At 36.8% G+C, this 23750-nt stretch overlaps 1 protein-coding gene across 1 annotated transcript in view; it reads right to left on the bottom strand.

Annotated features, from left to right (window-relative positions):
* Window positions 1-23750, bottom strand: part of SHANK2 (SH3 and multiple ankyrin repeat domains 2) — a 569301-nt gene that overhangs the window by 33587 nt on the left and 511964 nt on the right. The window contains exons 16-19 of the mRNA XM_065403513.1: window positions 13575-13710; window positions 9938-10018; window positions 9596-9604; window positions 6126-6146 (exon numbers count right to left, since the gene is read on the bottom strand). Coding sequence (XP_065259585.1) covers window positions 6126-6146; window positions 9596-9604; window positions 9938-10018; window positions 13575-13710 — 247 coding nt within the window. The remainder of the gene's footprint in view (window positions 1-6125; window positions 6147-9595; window positions 9605-9937; window positions 10019-13574; window positions 13711-23750) is intronic.

Here is a 23750-nt window from a genome sequence, read left to right as displayed (position 1 = left end):
TTACAAGCTTGCATGCTTAAAGTTAGGCATCTAATTAAGTAGATGGCTGGACTGTGATGGGTTGAACACCTGCAATCCCCATTGTGTGCCCAGTAGATGTTCATCACCTCTGAAAAATCAGGCCACTCACTTATGCAGGTGTCTAAAGATAGAATTGCATTACTAACTTTAGGCAGTCATGCTGGAAACTGTTAGCCTTAATTTTGTCCATGATTGCGTGGACAAAAAATTAGCTCAAAAGAAGAACATTTAGCAAGGAAGACTGAAGTATAGCCATCTCTTTAGTGCATGGGGTGATAACAGAGATGGCCTCAGCCAAAACCCTGGTTCTGAAACGCCACCCTGAAGGGTAAAATCCAGATCCAAATTTGCAATTTGGGATTTTCGCTTGTAATAAGAAAACAATATAAACCATCAAAATCTGCCAAACAAATTATTTTAAAATAGAAGAATACAGTAATGCTAAGGTTTTAAAACACTGAATAGGTTAAGTGACTAGTCTATGTCAGATTCAAATGGCCTCTACAGTTTCTTTTTTAAAAAGATACCTGAGCCAAAAAAATTATACATAATAATAAAATATTTGCAGTTTTCTATTCAAAGTTAGGCCAATGTTCATAGATAACATAATTTTAAATTGCTCCATGGTGGAGAATTTGCCACAGTGGACATATATATTAATCAGGAACAAATGTGGACCACCAACTTGCAAGATGCTCGATGTGGCCACAGGGCTCCACTCAAACAGCAGTTTGCAGGATCACACCCTAGTTATAACACCAGTTTCAAACATTTACCATGGTGCAAATACTATGCAGAAAATTTAACTTCAGTGGGTAGTAAAAGGAGAAAGTAATGCCGGCTTTTACAACATAGTTCCAAATAAGCTACAATTTCTGAACAGCATGAAAGTAAAGACAAACCATCTAAAAAAGTTTCCATTTAAGAAAATTGGATAGAAATACAACGTTTTTGTTTTGAAATACCTCCCATTATATTGGAAGACCAAGAAAAAGATAAAATATCTAAAAATAAATATTAAAACATAAAAACTGTTTGCTTGTAACAACAGATTAACTAAACATATAAATCAATCACCTATAAACATCAAAACATGATACATAAGAGTATTTGGCATATATCTATTCACAATTAAGAGGAATCTAGGCTATTTTTCCAAGCAGGCTTTATATGTACTTTTATGACTCAGTATTTTCACCCCAGTGCATATAGATAATGTTTGCATATTATGAAAATATCATACCCTTAAAAGATAATTCTAAGAGTGGCAGACAGGGACAAGTGCTATTTTTAGTATGTTAAAATTCTTATTATAGGCCCAATTTTCAAGCACCATCTCTTTAACAGTATGTCCAATATCCAAGAAGCACAAAGGCATTTAAAATGTGCCTAAAGCCTTAAAATTCAACCTATCTTACAAGGAGTTGCCTACCTTGCAAGAGGAATGGTCATTGTGTATCACTGGGTCCCTGTATACAAAATAAAAACAAGAACAGAAAATAAAAACAAAAAACCATTCCCCACCCTGCAAGCCAGGTGGGATTTTAAGGACTGAGAACAGAAAATGGCATTTGAATGTCATGTTTAAGAGACAGCATTTGAAAACTGGGCTCAGTCAGGGAAAAAGAAAGAAAAAATAAGACAGACAGAAAGAAATAAAAGAAATTAAGTCATTTTTGCAATCTTATATTCTGGGAGACATGTCGTTTTCACACCAAGGAAAGAAAATCAGACCACCACGAGTTATCCAAAACATTTATTTTAAGCTTTATAAGAAGTTAATGAACATGGAATAATGAACAATTGAAGAAAAAAGGGAAATGGCAAGAAAAAATTTTTTTTTGGTGAGATGCGGGAGATTGTCGTGCATCTCCCTGGTTCCTGAAAGAGAGAGAGAACATATTAAAAAAAAAAAAATGAAAACTTTTCTATTTATGCAATTGTATCACACTGGAAACATCTCTGCCTTTTTTTTTACTGCTCATAAAGAGCCCATTGCTCTGAACACAGTACTACATATTTAATTGATGATAACTCATAAGAATTCTCTTCTCACAAATGCCAAAGCATCCCCACTCACATGGCCACAAATGCCACAAAAACTGTTTCCTTTGAACACTTACGATTTCTTTTCCAGCTTTTCCCACACTGTTGTCTTATTTGGATGTGAGGAAACCTTCTTCAATTGCTGTTCTGTGGCAAAGAAAAACAACTAAGTACCTGTTATGGCTTCATGTTTAGGAATAATTAGATTAATGCGGTTTAAAGTAATAAAAATTCATAATAATAATACTGATTGCAACTGACAGCTGTATGTTAATGTGGAGACTTAAAAAATCCTCATTTCTATTCACGACAGCCAACGTTTTCAAGAGGGACAATTTTATGTGCCCAACTTGAGACACAGACCCTGACTTTCAGAAGTGTTCAGCACCCACTGTTTACCTACTGACGTCAGATGAAATTGCCAGAGTTTGTTTCTGAAAAATCAGACTCAAAGCATTTACAGTTGGGCACCCAAAATTATGGATACTTGAAAATGTAAGCTAAGTCTTTTCTTCCCCCAATACTCTTACTCCAAATACTTTTCTATTTAATATTTTAAAAAACCATAGCTATGGCAAATATATGGGCCAGATTCTATTCTCTGCTACACTGGTGTGAATCCACAGTAAATTCTCTAAAGTCTAAATAATCACTCTTAGCTACATCAGTATAAATGAGGGCAGAATATCTATAATCACAAAAATAACAGAGGCATACAAGTTCTGAATACTGTCCTCAAAAACCATTACTGCATGTCCTAAGTAATGGTAACAATTCAAAGATTCATTATCATTACTTCTGACTACAATATCAACTAACACTTCCAATAAGTAACAAAAATATATTACTTACAAGAACATTCTACAGGTACTCTTCATTAAACCTGGAGCTGCAGTGCCATTTTTTTCTTATCTTTCAATGTAGTGTCTGGTGAAGGTCTGGAAAACCTTTTTCCTATTTACAATCAATGTTGGTAGCGGAAGTTATCAAGGGAGTTGCAGAAGGGGTGTTGTTATTTCCATTTTATTACTGCAGACAAATCTCGATCCTATATTCCACCACGTTGAAATTAAAAATGGTTTCTGAATCCAGGGCCTCCTGTGCATGATTTCTTCAAACAAGTTAACTTTTTTGTTTCAACCTTAATATAGCATTCACATATTTATTTGCTCTGTGATTTCATTGTTTCAGATGCCATTAAGGTGTGCCACCAAGGTGTGCCACCTTTGAAACAATGGACAACAGTAATGGAATGGAGTATGAATGTTTGTTGGAGGACAGAGCCAATAATATTCATTTTGAATGCTATTAACTGGTATTTTTCTCGTAAATAACTACTACTACTTGATGCCAGATACCCGTCAGACTTCTGTGCTGATGATTATTATATACCTGCAAGATTGTACCAGCAGGTAATCTGGCCAAAAGTAGGGAGAGTCCTACATCTACATTTACACCTTAAGCCCAATAAACAAAAATAGATGTTTTCTTTTTGAATTGGATACTAAAAGGATACCCAAGGATACCATCTAAAATTTTCCAGCCATCACTAACCCAGTATTTTGTAATCCAAATTTATTTTCCTTTCATCTAATCCATACTTTATTGTATCACAGTCTTTGGTAGGCTCAGCAAAAATGGAATTATATCTGTGTTATCTCCATTTCTTAGTTTCTCTCTTGACCTTTTAAAGTTTTCTACTCCTGCTAAAACAGCTAATCCTTGCTGTTCTCTGCAGAGGCCCTAAAAATCTGAAGTTGCTTGATAAATCAAATCTATTCCTTGCTAGCAAAATCATGAGATCTTTGGACCTTTTTGGATGTAGAGCATATATCAATCAAAAACTTAACTAAAATTAAATAGTCAAAATACTAATTGAAGATAAAAAATTAAAAGCAGCTTTTCACATGCCAAATGAGTTCCACCTATTTATTTTTTAATGAATAGAGTTCAAGATTCTCTTAATTCTACTGAATATAAATTTCAAATTTCCAACGTTATTTGTATGACTACTGAAATAAAATGACAAATTATGGTGGGGAAAAACACATCACTCAGAGTTCAATGTAATTTGATTAGTGACTTGGAAAGATGACTTTTAGCTAATATTTTATTAATTTTTGTCATGAGGGTAATAAATGAAGTGCAATATTATGAAGATTTTCTTCCCCAAATAGCCAATTAAGCAATTTTGTTTACAAATATACCATAAGTTAAATAAATTCACTTTTACTTTTTAAATTTGTTTCTCCTCTTTACTTATTTTAATTTAATGCATGAAATTATGTGATCTTCCCCAAGACCGATGGGGGCACCTACACACACCCTAACTGTGGCTTTATAACATGATTCTGCAACATAAAGAGATTCGTTAGGTTACAGACTGCTATGTCTTACTCATTCACTAATTCTTTACCTAAAAGCAACAAAAGAAAAAACAGAAAGGATTCTTACTTTAAAAAAGTGTGTTTTGAAATCTGATGCTGTCCCTCTGTAGTGGGCAATTGTCGTGAGCAGAAAAATGTCAATGCGGCAGACTTAGTATTGTTGAGGTTTCAGTGGTCTGTGATATGATAACTCGAGTAGAAGCTAGAATAATGCCTAGGTAATTTTTTTCTTTGAGGTTATATGACAAAGTTTTTATTACCTAACTGGAATTTTTATGTATGGATGTTAAATAGTATCCCCTATCTGAAGAGAAGTACCAACAGCCTATACCCTTCCCCTCAACCAAACAGAAAACAAGCACACACACAAAAAAGTCCCTTCCCCTATAAGTAGGAAACATTAATTTTATAGAGTTATCCTACAAAAATGAATGTAAAAATTCTTGATAGTCATATAATGAAAATATATTTGTTGCTATAAAATCTTAGTCAGAAAACCAATAACTGTTTATTCCTTCATATTCTGAAGAGACAGTTTCTAAGCAATCTTGCCTTGAGCAATAAATGTACCAGCAGTTGATCTTGCTAGCAGCAGAAAACAGTTCCAACATGAGGGGAGGTCAGGAAAGATTTAAAAAAAGCAAAAATGAAGAAAAAAGAAAACAACTAATTTACTCTGTATTATCCTAACACAATACAGAAGAAATAGTTCACTACTGAAGAGGCATGCTACCTACAAATAATCTTCTCTATCAGCAATCATAACTTTCTTCTACTGATTAGAACTATACTGAAGTATCACACACAGGCTCAGTCAGGATTGAGGCCCTCCCTTGGGCAAGGTGCTATGCAGACACATAAAGACACAGTCCCTGCCCAAGAGAGCTTACAGTCTAAGAAAGTAAGTGATATACAAAGGGTGAGGAAAGGAGGATACAGCTAAACACAAACAAACTTGTATATACATATGTTTATTTACATTTTGGTAAAATATTAAAGGTCAATCTATCTGCCCCTCCACCTGGCCATCATTAAGTGGATGACTGCTGTATAGAAATCCCAGCAAATGTGGGTCTCAAGGAGAGATTTAAATGAGAAGAGGGTAGTGGCCTTATGGATCAGTTCATGCATACGGGACAGTGTGGAAGATGTTATATTAAAAACTGAAACTGTGCAGAGCAGCATTTCTCCAGGTCAGAATTTAAGCGGTGTGTGAAGTCCCTATTTCCTGAGACAGACATTGTGGTTATGTGAGTAACATTTGGCCATTTAAGAGGGCAAGTGAAATCACCGATGTAGGACTACACTGATATCATGTTACTTGCCACTGTTTCTCAGTGATTGCCAGTTAGCACAGTAATTCTGAGGAGATGATATGGAAGGATTTGGGAAAAAATCTGAGACAGAAGAAAAATGGGGGTGGATGGAGAAGAGAAGACAAAGGAAGAAATGAGGGAAATATTTTCAAATGTGTTCTTCTGACTGAAAGTTGATTCTTTATGTGTTTGCAAGTTATCAGCTAAATAACTAAAAACCATATTGAATATTTAATGTACGTTTGACACCATAAAATAAACTGGACCATATGCCAACATTTATAATTATGCCATTATCTTTCACTATGGAAAGGTGAGAAACAGATTAAACAAGAGACAAAATGCTTCCCCTTACCCTTCTTCTTCCGTACTGAAGCTTGGAAACAGAAAGGGAATGAATTGTAAATCAATTCTGAAGGTAAGCTCATTTTAAATGCTAAATCCTTGACTGATTTTTGAACACAAACATTTTTCTTCTATTCTTAAGATGTCAATCTCTCCATGCTAACTGGATTGTGCATGTATTTTTCAAACCACTTTAAACATAAACATCTTGGCATAGCCCAGTTTATCAGGGTTTATACTTTGACTATATAGAAAATTATTGAGTTATAAAACTTAGATACCTCGGCTATGAAGTGTGAGATTTATTTTTTAAAATTAAAAATGATCAATTTGGGCACTTTTACGATATATAAATGGGCTATGAAAATAGGGCATTTAACATCCTTGTAGTTCGGAAGTGGAATGAATTGTAGACAAATTTTATATGCCATTAGTTAATACTTTGGATTAATTTATTTGTAGGATAACAGCAACTGCCATTGGTTAGCAGTAGATGGGACACCCATGCACTATTATGGAGAACAGAGTAAAAATATGTCAATACAAGCAGAAATAGAAGGGGTTCGGAGACAGGCAACAAAAGTGATGGGAGAGACTTCCATATGGAGAGGTTGAAAAGATTAGGACTGTCTAGTTTAGCGAGGAGACTAGAGAAGGGCCAGGATAGAGATATACAATATAATGAATGATATAAAAGGAAGGGAATTCCTTTTTACCCTTTCTTGCTATACAATAACAAGGGAACATTCAATGAAATTAAAAGGCAACATATTTAAAACTGATAAAAGAAAATACATTTGTACATAGCACATAAGTAGTGGGGACTCTTTGCTACAAGACATCATTGAGACTAGTTTACTAGATTTAGATGAACTGTTGTCAACTGTTGATGTTGTCATTATTCACATATATAAATCTAGTATAAATACACACACCCCCTCTCGTACTTCAGGGCATAAACCAACCTCTGTCCAATGGGGATTAATAAGAACATTTCTGTAAGAGAGAATTTATGCAGTACTATGCAGCCTTTTAGGGGATAATGTACCTCCGGATTGAGTTTAAACAGCATTCTTTGGGCCAAGGAAGCCTTGAAAATGGAGGGTTTGTTTAGCCCCATCTGGATGGAAGTGTAGGGGAAGACATGCTTAAAAAAAAAAAAAAAAAAAAGAAAGTGCAGGTACCTTACTGATTCTCAGAATAGTTTCTGATTAGGATGCCAATAGCCATAAAGCCTCTACTGTGTGGAGCTAATTAATATCCCCTGGGATAAGTAGGGCTGGGACTGAAGAATGCTCCACCTTTGGGTAGAGAACAGCTCCAGCTACAAAACAACAATTTTTTGAGCCAATTAAAGCATTGTTCGTTCCTGAAGGAGTTCTTTCCTGTCCTCCTTTGCTAGAACGATGGTATGATTCCCCTGCTCACATATACATACAGTAACTCCTCACTTAATGTTGTAGTTATGTTCCTGAAAAATGCGACTTTAAGTGAAAAGATGTTAAACGAATCCAATTTCCCCATAAGAATTAATGTAAATGGGGAGGTTAGGTTCCCGGGAAATTTTTTTCACCAGACAAAAAAACTATATATTATATAGATATACACCCAGTATACGTTTTAAACAAACAATTTACTGTTCGCAGCTATGAGGATTGTGAAGCTTGGTTGCCGCCCCAAGCGGCGAAGAGAGAGGGGAAAAAAAAAAAAAAGCCACGATCGGTGGCACTTCGGCAGCTGCTCTACCACGCCGCTTCATTCTTCGGCAGCAATTCGGCGGCTGGTCCTTCCCTCTGAGAGGGACTGAATGACTCGCCGCCGAATTGCCGCTCGAGTCCCAGACGTGCCGCCCCTTTGCATTGGCCGCCCCAAGCACCTGCTTCCTGCGCTGGTGCCTGGAGCCGGCCCTGGCTGCAACGGGCTGCTCTTCCTGCAAGCAGTAGACAAAGCAGGCAGCTGCCAAACGACGTTAGAACGAAGCATTGCACAACTTTAAACGAGCATGTTCCCTAATTGATCAACAACGTAACAACGAAACAACGTTAACCGGGATGACTTTAACTGAGGAGTTACTGTACTTGGGCTCCCTGTCACTGAGAAAGTGCGAGTATAAATAGCAGTGTACCGTAGTGGCAGTGGAGACACCGCTTAGCCGTACTGAGTATGTACCTATGGGGTTCAGGAGGGTTTGTACTTTGCACAGCTAAGCCGTGGCTTCACTGTGGCTACCTGTGCTTCCACAGCGATATTGCTATTTATACTTGTGCTAGCTTGATAAGAGCTAGCAGAAGCACGTGTATGAGAGCAGGGGAATCACACCCCTATCTCATAGTGTAGACGTAGCCTACAGTATGACAGTAGAACTGTAAAGAGGGAGAAATATAGGAATCTCCTCAGGCTCCACAGTGACATGGAAGACTTTGGCGGTGGGTGGGTAGGAGGGCTGCATAAATAATATTTTGCTTATGGCAGATTTGCATGATAAACCAGAATGGTTTCAAAGTAAACAAAATTTTAATACTCTATGAAGGAAAAAAGTCTCACATTTTAAACTCTGGAGGAAAAACATTGGTAATTAACAGACAATAAAAACTTACATTCAAATAACTAAGGTTATGACAAAAAATAATCAAAGCTATGAAAATCTGAGATTTGTACAATCACCACACTAGCCTAAACTAATAGAGAATAATCCTTTGTTTTTGCTTGGTTGTAGTATGACCCAGAATAGTTAGGGCCCGTTTCAATACCCCTTTCTTGGTCAGAACTCCCACTTAAAGACAGTGAGAGTTTTCATCCCTTAAGGGATGGGTAGTGTCCTTCCTTCCACATAATGTTAGTGCTTTCAAACGTATCACCTTTATTTTATTAATGTGGTTAATTATCCACAAGACTTGACTCCTTTCCTCTGAATGATTATGAAACCTGTATTGTTAAATTCATGCAGGATCATAGTAAGGAAAGAAGAGACCTAAGAAATGATCAAGTCTATTACTCGGTAAGTGAGTGATATAGTTCCTTTATACAAGACACATCAGATATTTAGCCTAGCCAGATAGCTGTATCTAAACATACATTTATTTTTGTCTTTTGCAAATACTGTCAGATCATAACACATTTGATAGTCTAGGCTGATGAAGTACCACTTTTCTCCTGACCCAACAGGAAAAAAATATGCCTTTCTTCCTGTCATGTAGACTTAATCAGAAATCCCAAGCAGTTATACAAATCTACAATATACACCCTACTGCTACCTACATTTACATCACTTAGAATTAGTGAGCCAAAGACTAAATGCTCATCACTTTGCATTGCTAAAAGTTAACGGAATATTCTGTTAAGTTTGTGTTCAAACAGAAGAGTCAAAGTGATATTAATATATACACATTTTCAGATTAGAGAGTCTAACGAGAACTAGTTGCAGTTGAAGGTGTACTGTTTTAACTGTCAACTTTTCAACAATGGCTTCTGACAACTTACCTTTATCCACTAATGAGAGGCCACAGAAATTTAAAATAAAACAATATTAGATGAACTGAAAGATTAAAAAGCAAGCTAATAAAATATGATACAGCATTACTATGCCAAACTTTGATGATGCATAAAAAAATGTATCAACATTCTCTTGCAGAGCGGTAAAGGCACACATTTTAAAAAAAAATCACTCATGCACATCATGCATATTTTGAACTCTCCAGAGATGCAGCATTCCTGAAACTTTTCTATATCATGTACTGTACTGGGTGCAGTTCATTTAAAATAATTTTAAGTTTTCTTTACATCTCCATTATCTCAGCATGCTTGTTAAAAACACTTTCTTACCAAGCTCTTCAAGCTCTGAGGTCATTGACTTAGACCGCAAGGTCAATGCAGTGGTTGGAGCTCGCTTTGGAGGTGGTGGGGCTTTGCATTAAATAGAAGGATATACAGTATAAGTAAATATACATCTCCAAAGCATTGTATATTCACATATACACTTTTTAGATTCAGCCAAAGATTATCACATGGAATATACATTTTGATTAGATTTTAAAAATCTATCTCCAATATATTCATTATAGCAATATCAAATACATGTACACAGTAATTTCTTTGGGGGCAGGAAACAAAACATTCAGTATGCTTTCTGAAGGGCCTAAGAGCTTTTCATAGATTGCATTTCTAACCATTTCTGGCTTTCCTACCAGTTAGTCAAAAAAATCAGCAGGCTTATAATGATATAAAGTAGAAATCCTTAAGCTAACTAATTATACACCTCTATTTTTTAAATGTACCTATCACATTGTGTATGGACACATGTACAAAAAATAACTTTAAAAAGAGTCTGCCTCACAATAATTTATGTCATCCTTTCAGGCAGTAGCCCAGGGACACAGATGTACTTTACACTGTGCCCTGAAGGTCAGCTTTCAGTAACCTCCACTGAAGATACATAAATGAGAGTGCACAAGCTAACCTCAGTGGTCATGATAGGAAAAGAGGTGGTTCCTCAGGTAGCTAGGAGCCAAATCATGTAGGTCTTTAAAGATTAATGCAAACATATGGTTGTACGTATAGGCCAGTGCACAGTCTTTGGAACAGTGATGTAAAGTTAACACTGCTAGAGAAGTAGAGCATTAGATTTTTTGCAGCCCATGTAGCTTCCAAGTGCTTTTCAAGGAGTGCTACACTGTAGAGCAAATTAAAATAACCCTATCTGGAGGTCATAAAAGAGAGTCATATATTATAGAGAAACTGTCTTCCATCATGACAAATGTAGATAGGAAAACTGGGGACTTCTGGGGACACCAGGCGCAATCAAGGATCCTGAAGTATACCAAACTATGAAGCACCTTGACAAAGAGTAGCAAACCAATCAGGGAGACAGACAAAATTCATGCCATACTCTCTAGTTAAACTAGTATCCCTTACATCCTGTCTGAATTAAGGCTCATTCACCTTGCTGTTATCGACGCTTCTGTCAGTTAGACACTGGGAAAGTAAAGACATAGCATTGTCCAGACTCAGTGATAAATATATAGCTGTGTCATGAATATACTAATTGCACAACAGGCCAAACTGCCTCACTGTCTCCCCCAGTGGCCTTGCAACCAATCTGTTGAGAAGTCTGCACAAGAGAGAGATATTTAATGGTCACCTGACCCTTTGTCCATCACCAGGAAGAGATCTTCAGCCACAGAGACCTGGATAGTCTCTGTAAAATTACCAAACCAAGACCACGGTTGACAGGGATCAAAGAAATCTGTGACTTCCAGGTGATTCAAGTGTTGCCTTTTCATCACCTTCTGAATAATCTTGCCCCCCAAAAGGGGGATTATAAAGATGTTAATTTGCTAAAAGTCAACATCATTGAGTAGAGGACTACTGACTGCTTGGCTTGAGAAAAGCTAGCAACCTCTCCTTCTGTAGGGAAGTGTCAACATTCACAAATTCCCCTTATTTATGGGTAGAAAACATAACCTATGTCAGTATAAAGAAATGCTAGGTGTGTCTGGAACATGTAGCAGTAAGATAAAGCAATTCTATCAATACCATTGTTAAAAATAATGGAAGAAAGTAGTTGGGTAAGCTTTATTTGGGCTCAGTATATTTTCTTCTTTTTAGGTATTCTAATTTTTTAAAATCTAAATTCCCAGTGAATTATTAAAAAGCAAAGTAAACACAGTGCAGTTCTTCAAAAGGCACGTCTTTGAACAGAAATGCATTTAATAGGACTGGTATTCATTTGTTCGATCCTTCCCATTCAAAGACTAGTGCAGGCATGACTAAAGTCTGGCCCACAGAATTCAACAGCTTGGCTTGATGTGGCTTGGGGGGGGGAAAGCTGATCTTTAATACGTAGGATTACCTCAGAGAGACCTCAGCTGTCAGGTCACACTGATCAATATGGAACATCCATGTTAGGAGCAAAGAAATTAGTGTATGTGTCACTGTTGTACTGAAGAGGTCAGCAACAATATTCTCTGATTAATACTAATTACGTGCATCTAGTGGCTCCTAACAAGTTGCTACTGCAGTTCCTGGTTGAGCAAACTTTGGGTACCCTTGATCAAGTGTAATTACAAAGTAATTTGGGGAGATTCAATACCAAAAACGGTCACAACTCTTATGGGTATAGTCTAATTTCAGTACATGGGATGCCGTACATCAATCCCCATTAAAACTGAAGAAGTTAATATAAATACACGATTTGTGTTAACTCTTTAGTTTTAATGGGAATAAGTGGGGTGCTTTTAGATGAAAAAGCTCCTATTTGGTACGAAGATACTACATTCTGAAAGTAATTTTGCTATGTTTGAAGTTACACCAAGTCATCCTAAAATATCTGCTCTCTTACTGAAGCAGAAGCTTCTCCCTTCTCCAGAGGTGGTAAGGAGGGTGAGCACAACATCCTTTCCTCTGCTAAAAGCTGAGGGAGAGATCCCCTTCCTCCTTGGCTAGAGTGGTGATAGCTACCCATCCAGTTTCAGTCTATTTTAACCAGTGGGCATCTCGAAATGTATTGCTTTCTTATTAACTTGTCAAGCTAAATATTTTAGTGCTTCATTTTCTTATTTTCACAGATGCAGTATTTTCAAACGAACTCAACATTAAAATTCTCATAGGACTTTAATAGGAGCAGAATTGGGTTCGGGCCCAAGCCCAAGCGTGTTTTAAAATCCCAGCCTTTTTGCCTATGGCTTTGAGTAAAGGACAGATTTTTTTTTCATCTCCCTCAAATATTCTAACATGTTAAAAAGTCTGAATATAAAATCTTAAAAGCACATTGCAGAATGATCTAGGACAGGGGTTCTCAAACTGGGGGTCGGGACCCCTCAGGGGGTCATGAGGTGGTTATGTGGGGGGTCACGAGCTGTCAGCTTCCACCCCAAACCCCGCTTTGCTAGCATTTATAATGGTGTTAAATATATTAAAAAGTGTTTTTAATTCATAAAGGGGGGGGGTCACACTCAGAGACTTGCTGTGTGAAAGGGGTCCCCAGTACAAAAGTTTGAGAATCACTGATCTAGGAAGATGGACTTCAACAATGAACATGACAAGAATGAACTATATCTTTTTCTGCACAGATATACACCTCTACCCCGATATAATGCGAACCGATATAACACGAATTCGGATATAACGTGGTAAAGCAGTGCTCTGGAGGGGCGGCGCTGCACACTCTGGCGGATCAAAGCAAGTTTGATATAACTCAGTTTCACCTATAATGCGGTAAGATTTTTTGGCTCCCGAGGACAGCGTCATATCGGGGTAGAGGTGTACCTATAAATGAAGTCTGGCTTTTTCTTCAGCAAATGTAAATAGCTTGTAGATTACATAGTAGAATGCTGTTGCATATTTAAGATGAGGAATATATAATATAGCAGTCACTAAAATAATGTAAATAGTCTCCAGCCTACATCTTGTTTTCCTTAGAGCAGTACCAGAAAAAATTCAGACAGCAAAGAGAAAAATGTACCTTTCTTTCTAGCTGTATCATCTGGATCAAGATTCCTGGTTACTGTGACAACCTTAAGAACTAGGTGATTACCCCCTTGTCGAATCATGTTCACCACCTGCCTGTGGCCAACTTTCACTACATTTTCACTGTTAACCTACAAGAAGAAAAAGAAAAAAAAAAAGACCTTATTTTAGATCAGAATTAGAAAAAAAAATTCTTTCAATTTTAAAAATGGGGGGAGCAGCACAGGAAGTTACAGAATTTCTATATTTTTAAATAAGGAACATCCATTACAAAAATGGAAGTCAACTGACATTGCAACAGGAAAAATATAAACTAGATCTTAAAATATATGCATGATTCCTTTATTTCCACTGTTATCCATGAAATCAGAAGGAAGAGATTTGGGTTAGTTCAGAGTTAAATGTCACATCACTTTCCCCCCCCCTATACAACGGGCAAAAGGATTGATTTTCTTAAGTTGACTATTTACTTCTACATTACCTGCAAATATTTATATCTACTGTTTTTTCTTTCATACATCCAACAGGATATTTAGAGGGTTTTCATTTCTGTTCAGATCCAGGAAATAATTCAATTTCATCCCTTTGAAGAATTCTGACACTTAAAAGGCTCTTTTATTTTATGCTCTTCTCTATTTGCTTTTCAGTGCTCGCCCCTTCCCCAGCTCTGCATGAGCCCAAAGTAACAGAAGCAATGACAGCAGGGCTAGCACAATCCAAAAGCATTCTCACAGAAAAGGAGAGAACAGTAAGTTAGCTATTGTGTAATCCTAACCCATTACAACTGCACATAGTCTGTGGACATGAGCTACAGTTTAGGTTCTGCCACTGACTGTGTATGTGACCTTGCACAAGTCATTTTGCCTACTCTGTGCCTCAGTTTCTCTATTTATAAAATAGAGGATATAGAATACTTATCTTTGGAAAGAACAGTATGAGAAGTGCAATATTAGTGTAAAATATTATATTGTAAAACTATTGGATCTCTGGTTTTGGAATAAACCTTTAAGATTTATATGCAAGTCACTGTGTTCTATGGCTAGCTGACTATACTGAGCGCCATTGATTTAACCTGGAACTGTCATTAATGAAACTGTTAAAAAATTATTCAGCATGTCAAATGGCACAATAAATATTATTCACTGAGCTTAATAATTAATGAAGCAAGACATTTTACTTAACATCTTTTACAAAATAATCACCACAAAATACAAAACTACTGAACTACCCCTTGTGTGGGATCCAAGATATGTTACACATGGAGTCATGAATCAACATTGTAAATATTTTAACTGAAGGAAAATGCTCTCGGTCTAATATCCTTTAGCTACTTTGACCACTGTGATAGAACATCTCAAACAATGGCACAGCTTCAGTTCATTTCTACATATGGCCAAATGGTAACATGCTCTAGACACTATTTTCTTTTACTGTTGTCCGTATCCACTGATTTTCCCCCACCCCTTAAACTTGCCTAATATCAAATAGCAATTTTTATACACCAAGAAAAGATGCAATTGGAGTACTATTAAGTCCTACACTATTTAAGTTAGTTCAGCTTGCTCATTGTTAACTGACGACAAGCAGTTGAACTCTTATTATTATTACTTACGCCAGAGCAGGATAGGAAGAAACTACATGTCACATTGGTGTTGGAAAGTATGTGCAGAGAGAGCCCTTTCTGCCTCTTCTACCCTGCTATTTGAGCAGTATTTAGGTGATGAACTGAGTAAGGACCTACAAATCATTCAGGACACCACAAACATAGGAATTGCCTGATTGGATCAGATCTGAAGTCCTTCTAGTTCACTATCATCTCGCCAATAATGGCAAGCACCAGATGCTTTGGGGGGGAAAAAAAAAAAGGGCAAGAACCCCACAGGGATAACCTGCCTCCACCATTAGATCTCTTAGTTAGAGATCGGTTTAAGCTATGCGTACTCCCTCCAAAATGTTATCATTAACTATTTTCTCTACCTAGTTATACACTTGAATTTTGCCAAGTTCTTCGCCTCAGTGACTTCTAGTGGCAATATGTTCACAGGCTAATTATGAATGTATCACCTTTTAAGATAACTGAATACCCCGTTGTTCTTGTGTTGTGAGATTGGAAGAATAGACGTTTTTGATCTACCTCCTCTATACCATGTATCATTTTATGTACTTTTAACATGTTCCCTCTTACTCGTCTCCTTTCTAAACTAACAATCCCAATCTTTTCAATGTCTTTTCTTATGAGAGTGTTTTCATGCCCTAAACTTTCTCACATTTCTCTGAATCTTCTCTAATTCTGCAATATCCTTTTGGAGATGGGGTGACCAGTACTGCACACAGTATTCCAGATGAGGCTGCACCCCTAATTTATTTAGCCAAACAAGAACAAAATGCTGTTTTTTCCCCACCATTTTGATTTATTTCTGTAGTATATAGTCCTGGAACCTCCGTATTGTCATTCTGTGTGGCTTTCTGCAACATAAACAGTCTATCCTGACTCATCTTAAAAATTAATGGCACCATTTTTAGTTTACATTAGCATTAGAAAAATGATGTTGTTGACTTGAATCTCATGTGATCTCTTAATTGTTTTTAAGTTATAATGTTGACATCAAGCACCAGGACTATTTTTCCTGCTAATGGCAATTTCAGGCTGAGAAGATAGCCAATAAGAGATCCTTAAAATGGAAACAGTTTACAGTATTCATCAGCAAATGGAGACAGGCAGATGTGGTAAAAGAGACAAAATTGCAGACTCCTCTATGCACGTACATTTTGTAATTATCATTAACAGATCAACATTCAAGTCCTAGTAGAATTTATACAGAAACAAATGCCAATTCTTAAAAATACAAATCAGGATGGATGAAAATCGATAGTTTAAAAAAATCAGATTTTTTAATTCAGTTAAATACAGGTTTATTAAAACCATTTAAAATGATATTTGAAATTGACATCCTATGTTAAGATTTAAGCTTGTTATAAAATATTAAAATAATTTAAACTGAATACAAAAATATTAAGCAGTACATGTTTGCTGCCAAGTCCACAGGACTACGTTAATGCGAACTAGGCACGTTTCAGTTCATGCGAACAGGGTGTACACAGGGCAGTTATAACCCAACACTTAAGTGTGCACTGCAACTCAGACTCCTGTAATCTGCACTGCAGAGCTTTGCAGACAAGCCCCAAACCCACCAAAGTTGAGCCACATAATACAAAGTTGACATCCCTTGAGGAATTATGATACCAAAATTTAGTCTTGTTGCATTCAACTTTAGGAAGGATGATTTTAACAACGGCAATTAAGAACTCAGAACAACATACTTTTCAGAATTTGACAATGAGCATTCAGGACTGACCACGTATTTACTAAGCCCATCCTGTCTCTAGTGACCTCTGTATAAAACCTTTAGATGGTTTCATTACTATATATTTAAAACTCTTCTTCCATATATTAACTCATTAGAAATAACCAAAAGTTATGGTATTAAGTGGGAAATCATGAATTTTGGGAACCTTGAAATTGTATTGGTGTGGGTAACAATAACTTCATTACACTCCGAATAACTATTTTTAATATCCATATGTGCAGAATTTCAACTCTACATAAAAATGAAAATTACATTAAACAATGCATTTAAATAAAGAGGAGTTGGGACAAACCTGCACATCAGTTGGGAATTAGGTTCTCACTTTTTATCCAGAAAATAGCTTCACAGAGTTTGAGGCCAGAAGGAATCATCAGATCATCTAATCTGACCTCCTCTATTTCACAGGCTATTAAATATCACCCAGTTACCCTTGTATTGAGCCCAGGATCTTGTATGTGATCAAAGCATAAGCCTTTAATGCCCCAAATGGACTTGCCTTGCCCTCCCTGGTCAGTTTTTGATATCATCAGTGTCAAGATAACTGATTGCTCATCCTGTTTTAGTTCTCTAAGATCCAAGGCCCTATCCAAAGTATCAGTTTCTAATCCAGGCACCAGTTCACTGACTTTAAATGCGTAAAAAAATGCCACCAAGAATGTGGTCTTAACAAGGATGTCTACTGGCTGCATCAGCATACCTGGTAAAGAATTGTAACAGATCCCTAAGAATCTGAATATTGATGGATCATTGGGGATCTTCCCTAGAGCTTTTGGCTCAAGACCAGTTCTCTAGCAACCTCATAATGAAAAGTGGGCCACAAGGATGTGGGTAACCTTTTCTCCTTCTATAAGATGTCATGCCTGACAAAAGAACATAAATGGTCAATGATACCAGCCTGAGATGTGCCAGTGACACCATTTAACACACACACAAATATCAAACAAGCTTTTTTAAAATGATTATTAAAGGAAAATATCTGACTTCATTTATATGCAGGTGTTAAGAAGCATCCATACAGATCTCTCTCAATGCCCTCCAAAATTAACAAAACATTTTTCAAAGCAAACTAAAAGATACATTAAAAAAGGCCTGACATTAATAAACTCTCTGAAAGACTGAGCATCCATCACTACTAATCACAGGAAATTTTAGTACAAAATCCCCCATTCAAAGTTATTGTGATTTGGAGGACAAATAAAAAGGAATTTAATACAATCTGTCCCTCCACATTGTCAAAAAACCCAAACCAACCAAAATAAAAAAAAACCCCAAACCAAACCAGAAATACACTCCTGAACTTTTCAGACATTAAATGAGGTAAGATGAATGCACTTTGATGAAAATATATTTTTGGTAAGGCGCCAGTCAGGGAACCATTGGAGTCAAAAGTTCCAAAGTAGTGGTCAATTTGGGTGCCCCTAATACTGTTTGAGCTCATACAGATGCCTTTTCACTTTACATGAGCAAAGGCAGGTGTAAATACACACACTGAAAATCCAGCCCTATAACATGGTGACTGGTTGGGTTCCCTCACTTTTGTGGTAGAGGGACAAGAGGATCAAAACTGAATAGCTATAACTGAGATGCTGGCTGCAGTATATATATATATTTTTTTAAGAGATGACTGAAGGAATATGACAAAAGCTGCTATAAAATTCCTTACACCTTCCTAGCATCTGGTATTGGCTGATGTATCTGAGACAGGGTATTAATTTAGCTACACCACTGGCATCTGGTAGGGTAACTCCTGAGTTCCTAAATATATTTTAAGAAATAGAACAAATGTTTTACTGCCTAAGAAACTCCCATTATTAAATAATTCAACAAGTCAATTCCTCCATTACAGAACACAAATATTTCTAATTAGAATCTATATGTTGCATTTACTATTTTTAAAATTTGGAGTTATTTCTTTTACAAGAGTCAAAGTCAGTACTGATTAGAATACACCCCTAATGTTTTCAGAAAAAAGTTAGAGTTACAATAAATCAACAGAATATTAATCAAACATATGCACACTTTACTATAAAAAGTGATAAATGGCACCATCTGTTGGCATATCATTATGTGCAATGATGTTATTTAACATTTGGAGCAGGAACAAATTTATACAAGGAATATTTTTCAAAAACGGTCTCAGATTCAATCTATAATTGAATGTGTACAATGGGTTTGTTAAAGAGGCACAGATACATGACATTAAAAAACTATTGAAACAAAGATGTTTATTACAAGAATAAAGATGTTGAAAGGAGGCATGAGGGTACTTTGCTTCTAGAAAGCGGAGGGGCCAAGATTTCACGCCTGATTTTCTGTTGCACTGCAGCTTCTGCAGCCATTTATGCCTGTGCAGTGAATGCAAAGTGAATGTAAAACAGGATCAAATCAGAATGGTGGTGTTTTACACCCACTTTCCTCTGGTGTACACAACAGAAAATCGGTCTAAAACATTGTTCATCATGGATGAAAACAGACTACTTTCCAACTATCACACAATGATACTACTATTTAATTGTACAGGCTTTAATACAATAAATATGCAGTGCTATTATCTGAATGGTACTGCTGCCAAAAAATATCGGCATCAACTCTGCCCAATAGTTTTAATTTGATATGATTCCTGTAGCACTTCTGCAGGTACAAGTAATTTGGCGATAGTGCTTCTTTGCTTCTATATGAAAGCCTTTGCAATGAATAATCCCAGATGACTACTGCATTTCTCCAACTTGTTCTTTAAAATCTGACTGAAGAAGGTAATTGTTATAATCATGGAAGTACTTAAATGTATATTTCACCTGTGCTAATTCCTTTAATGGCATAAAAACTCTAGAAGAGTGGATTAAAATATGGATCTTGGTATTAAATATAATTATGTTATCTGAAATATAACAAACATGTTTTTTTTCTTGAAGTTTCACTTGTTTAAAAAAATCCTATATAAAAATGATTATGTTTTTAAACTCAGTGAATTTGCTGGCTGTGGACTTTGTACAAAAAATTAAGCAACAGTCATGAGGCAAACACTTTTGGGTTTATTAAAGACAAACACATTATTTTGAATTTGTATATATTAGTATTGATTTCAAATGTGCACAATTAACATGTGGGTTCTCCAGAGGAGAAGACTACTATTGGACATGAAAGCTTTGGCTTTTAACAATGTGAAGACAATAATTGGAGAAGATGCAGATAACAGTTTGATGGAGTGCTGTAAGACACTGTTCAACAACAGTAGACATATATATTACAACAAATTAGCTTCACTAATAGAAAAGTAGAACCATGCATTTCCACAGGAATGTAATATGTATATGGCCATGTACACCTACCACTAATGCATCCATCCTACTGTATCATTTTGGGCATACCTCTGCTCTCAAGTACACAGTGAAAACTCAAACTAAACTTAAAATTTAGAAAAGAAAGGGCTATGTACAGTGGTGCCCCTTACATTTGTCATTTGCTTTAGACAACTAAAGTATTGGAGGGAAGTGGCTTATCAAAACACAAGATGGTGCTATGGACTAGCCACTCTATGATGGGTATGCTCATAGGTGAGTGCCTTAACCACTAGGCTATTGGATGTTCCCAGGTGGGTCTTTCTCAGTCTCTCCTGTTGAAGCTGGTCCACTTTGTATAACATTCCTGCATAGTCACCTGGCCAGAGAGAGAGAGAGAAAATGACTCTAGAGCCTGGTGGTTCGGGCACTCACCCGGGAGGTGGGATAACTCAGGCGATATCCCCCAGCTCCATGAATAATTCCTTTTATAAAGTGGAACACTTCAACGGGAAAGACAGAGTTGTAACCCATCGCCTGGTGGTTAGTGCACTCACTTGGGGGTGGGGAGATGTAGATTCAAGTCCCTCCTCCAGAGTGAGGATTCAAACATGAGTCTCCCACATCCCAGCTGAATGCCTTAACTACTGGGTATAAGTGGGCAATACCACCATCAGCATTTTGTGAATACAGCCCTTCTTTTCTTTTCCTTTCCTTTTTTTAAAATACCCAAGATGAAGTGTTCCATTCAACAGAAATACATTTTTTCAGTTTGCCAAAAATTTTTGATTTTGGTTCAACTCAAACCAATTAAAAAAAATTTCAGAATTGCCAGCTAACTGAAAAATCAGTTATTTGCATAAGGACAACATTATGTAGGGCCTCCTAAGGGACAGCAGCCTGAATATGCGGCAATAAAAGAGGGGGCCAATGGTCAGATTTTAGCCATGGCAGTGAGGCAGACTCTAATGACAACCATAAAAAGAATGAGTCAGTTATTTAATTTATAACCATCAGATGCAACAACTGCACACAACACTGAAAATTACCGCAATGCCTAAAAGCTGAATCTACTTCAAAAATGAGGTCAAATATGAAATTGACCAAGAGAATTCTGCAAAGCCAATTTTTGTGGATTTAATATTAAACACACACACAGACAGTAGTTTTGCTTGCCCCAAATGTGGCTTTTTCATGCTATGTACTCTTCATGCTAGATGGGACGATTTGATTATCGCTAAACATGCATCATCCCACACAAAGTAGCTCTATTAGAGCGCCATTATTTTCTCCTTTCCAACAAGATTAGGCTATAAACAGACTTGCCAAGATCTGAATAGCGCTACTGGATTTACATGCATATGTAGAGTAGGGAAGGTGAAAAAGTACAATTATAAAAAGATGTGGGCTTTTCATAAAAGCATGTTTTAATGGATCTCCTGTAGGTGCTGATGTGGATTTTCTTGACACGGCTAGTAGGAATTCATTCCAAGGGGTATTGCTGTGATATAGGTAATTATGAAATGGGCTGGTAAAAAAAATCCTGTATATTTTATGTCAGCAGATGTATTAGATGGAAACATTCACCATAGCAGCCTTCCCGTTGGAATGTGCAAAAGGAAAGCCTCCAGTAGAGAAATGGTTAAGGATTTCTTCGCTTAAAAAAAAAAATCCATTTAAGTTAATTCCCTCCATGCATCATGACAAGAAGAGCCTTATTTGACAACAGATACATACACTTGCCTTCACCAGGAATTGATTCTTCTATTTTTCTGGCCATTCTCTCAGCAGAAAAAGTTATCAGCTATTTGCAAAAGCACTTATGTTAGCAGACCCCAGTAATCTCTCTTATGGTGTTATCTGGCTAATAGTGCATAGAGTCAGACCTAAATGTAAACCTTCTGCAGTTCCCATATTTCCAGGCCCAAAATCATCAACCTATTTGAAACCGTGAAAAACAGAATTTTGGATTCCCATATGTCCACAAATACCTCCCTACACACTTTAAAATATTTTAGCACCTATGCACATACTTAAAACAGACTAAACACAAATATTACAATTTGCATCAGCAAAACAAAGATCCCATAATTGAGTTTGTAAGTGCAAACACTAACACTTGCACGTTCACAAAGGCTACATGACCACGTACAGTTTCATGCACCTGTATGAAGGCTGGCTTCTGAAAATTCGCCCTTATAAATGTAGAATGGGTACACTGCAAAATTCCATTGATTTTAATAGCGCTCTAAGTACCACCACATATTAGTCGTACATGTACTTTTACAATTCAACAGCATTATAATATTCATGTCGAACAGAACATCTCGATCACTTATCGAGCAACTATTTGTTCTGACAGGGTCTGTTAGGGATATGCATTGCACAGGAGCCTCCCAAGGGGAAGCGTGCAGTATTTCTGTTACACAAAATCACAGGCAGTTCTACCTCATGCTGAACCTTGGACTAATGAGCTAGAAAACATCTGATGTCACTTGTGTGATAATGTTTTCATCAAGTGTTTTTTTCCCCTCCATCTCTGTTTTTATAACTAAAAAATGGAAACTGTATATAAAAATCCACATGAAAAGCCCCATCTGGTTATCTCTGACATCTGCTGACATAAAATGGGCAGACAAATTAAGTGACTTGGCCAAGGTCACACAGGAAATCTGTGGGGAGCTTCAAATTATCTCTCGAGTCCCAGTCCAGTACTTTAATCACAAGACCATTTAAAAAGCAGAGATTGATTCTGGAGCCTGATTTTAGAACTGGGTCAAATCTCTTTATGATGGGCAGAAGCAATACCTGACAAACTTTGAGGGGGTTTAAAATGTGGACTCAGATACATATTTGGTGGCTCAGACCTCTCCTTTGTGTTTAAAACATGACAATAAATCATGGAACTTTAATTAACAAAGCATTGTGTCATCAATATTGCAGCTGTCTCTCTCTCAGCCATAAGCCACACTGCAACAACGAGAGCAGAGTCCATGGTTCTGCAGCTCCTGTACACAGCACATCCTAGCAGGCTCATGAATACTATGGCAAATAGCCTAAAAATAAAATATTGATGTGGGAGCTTTTTCTTTGGGGTAGGGAGAAGAATAGAAGGGGAAAGGCAAAGATTCCAAATCATATCAATGATTTAGATTTTTTTGAAATGTGTGTCACTCACCATCCATCCCAAGCCACTGTAAAAATTATCCCCTACAGTTTCCACTTAAGGAAAATTCTTTATGCCTTAGGTTAAACTGAGAATTGATACACTGCATACAAATCATTGAGGATCCCAAGCCCGACAATGAGGGATTTGTATACATAAAACCAGCTATCCACGGGATCTCTTTTTTGGTACATCGTACTGTGCGAGCCAAGCCACTGAAATTAATCAATGATTTGCTGTGTGGCAGTCCAAACACTAAAACATGGTAACAATGGCACATAAAATATGTAACCACTTCAGCATCTCTGACAAGTTTACACAAACACTGACTGAGCTGCAGCAGAAACATAAGAAACATC

The sequence above is a fragment of the Emys orbicularis genome, chromosome 4, assembly GCF_028017835.1.
Source record: "Emys orbicularis isolate rEmyOrb1 chromosome 4, rEmyOrb1.hap1, whole genome shotgun sequence".
In the NCBI taxonomy this organism is placed as follows: Eukaryota; Metazoa; Chordata; order Testudines; family Emydidae; genus Emys; species Emys orbicularis.
The sequence above is the reverse complement of the archived record's forward strand: the minus strand, read 5'-3'. Positions and strand labels throughout refer to the sequence as shown.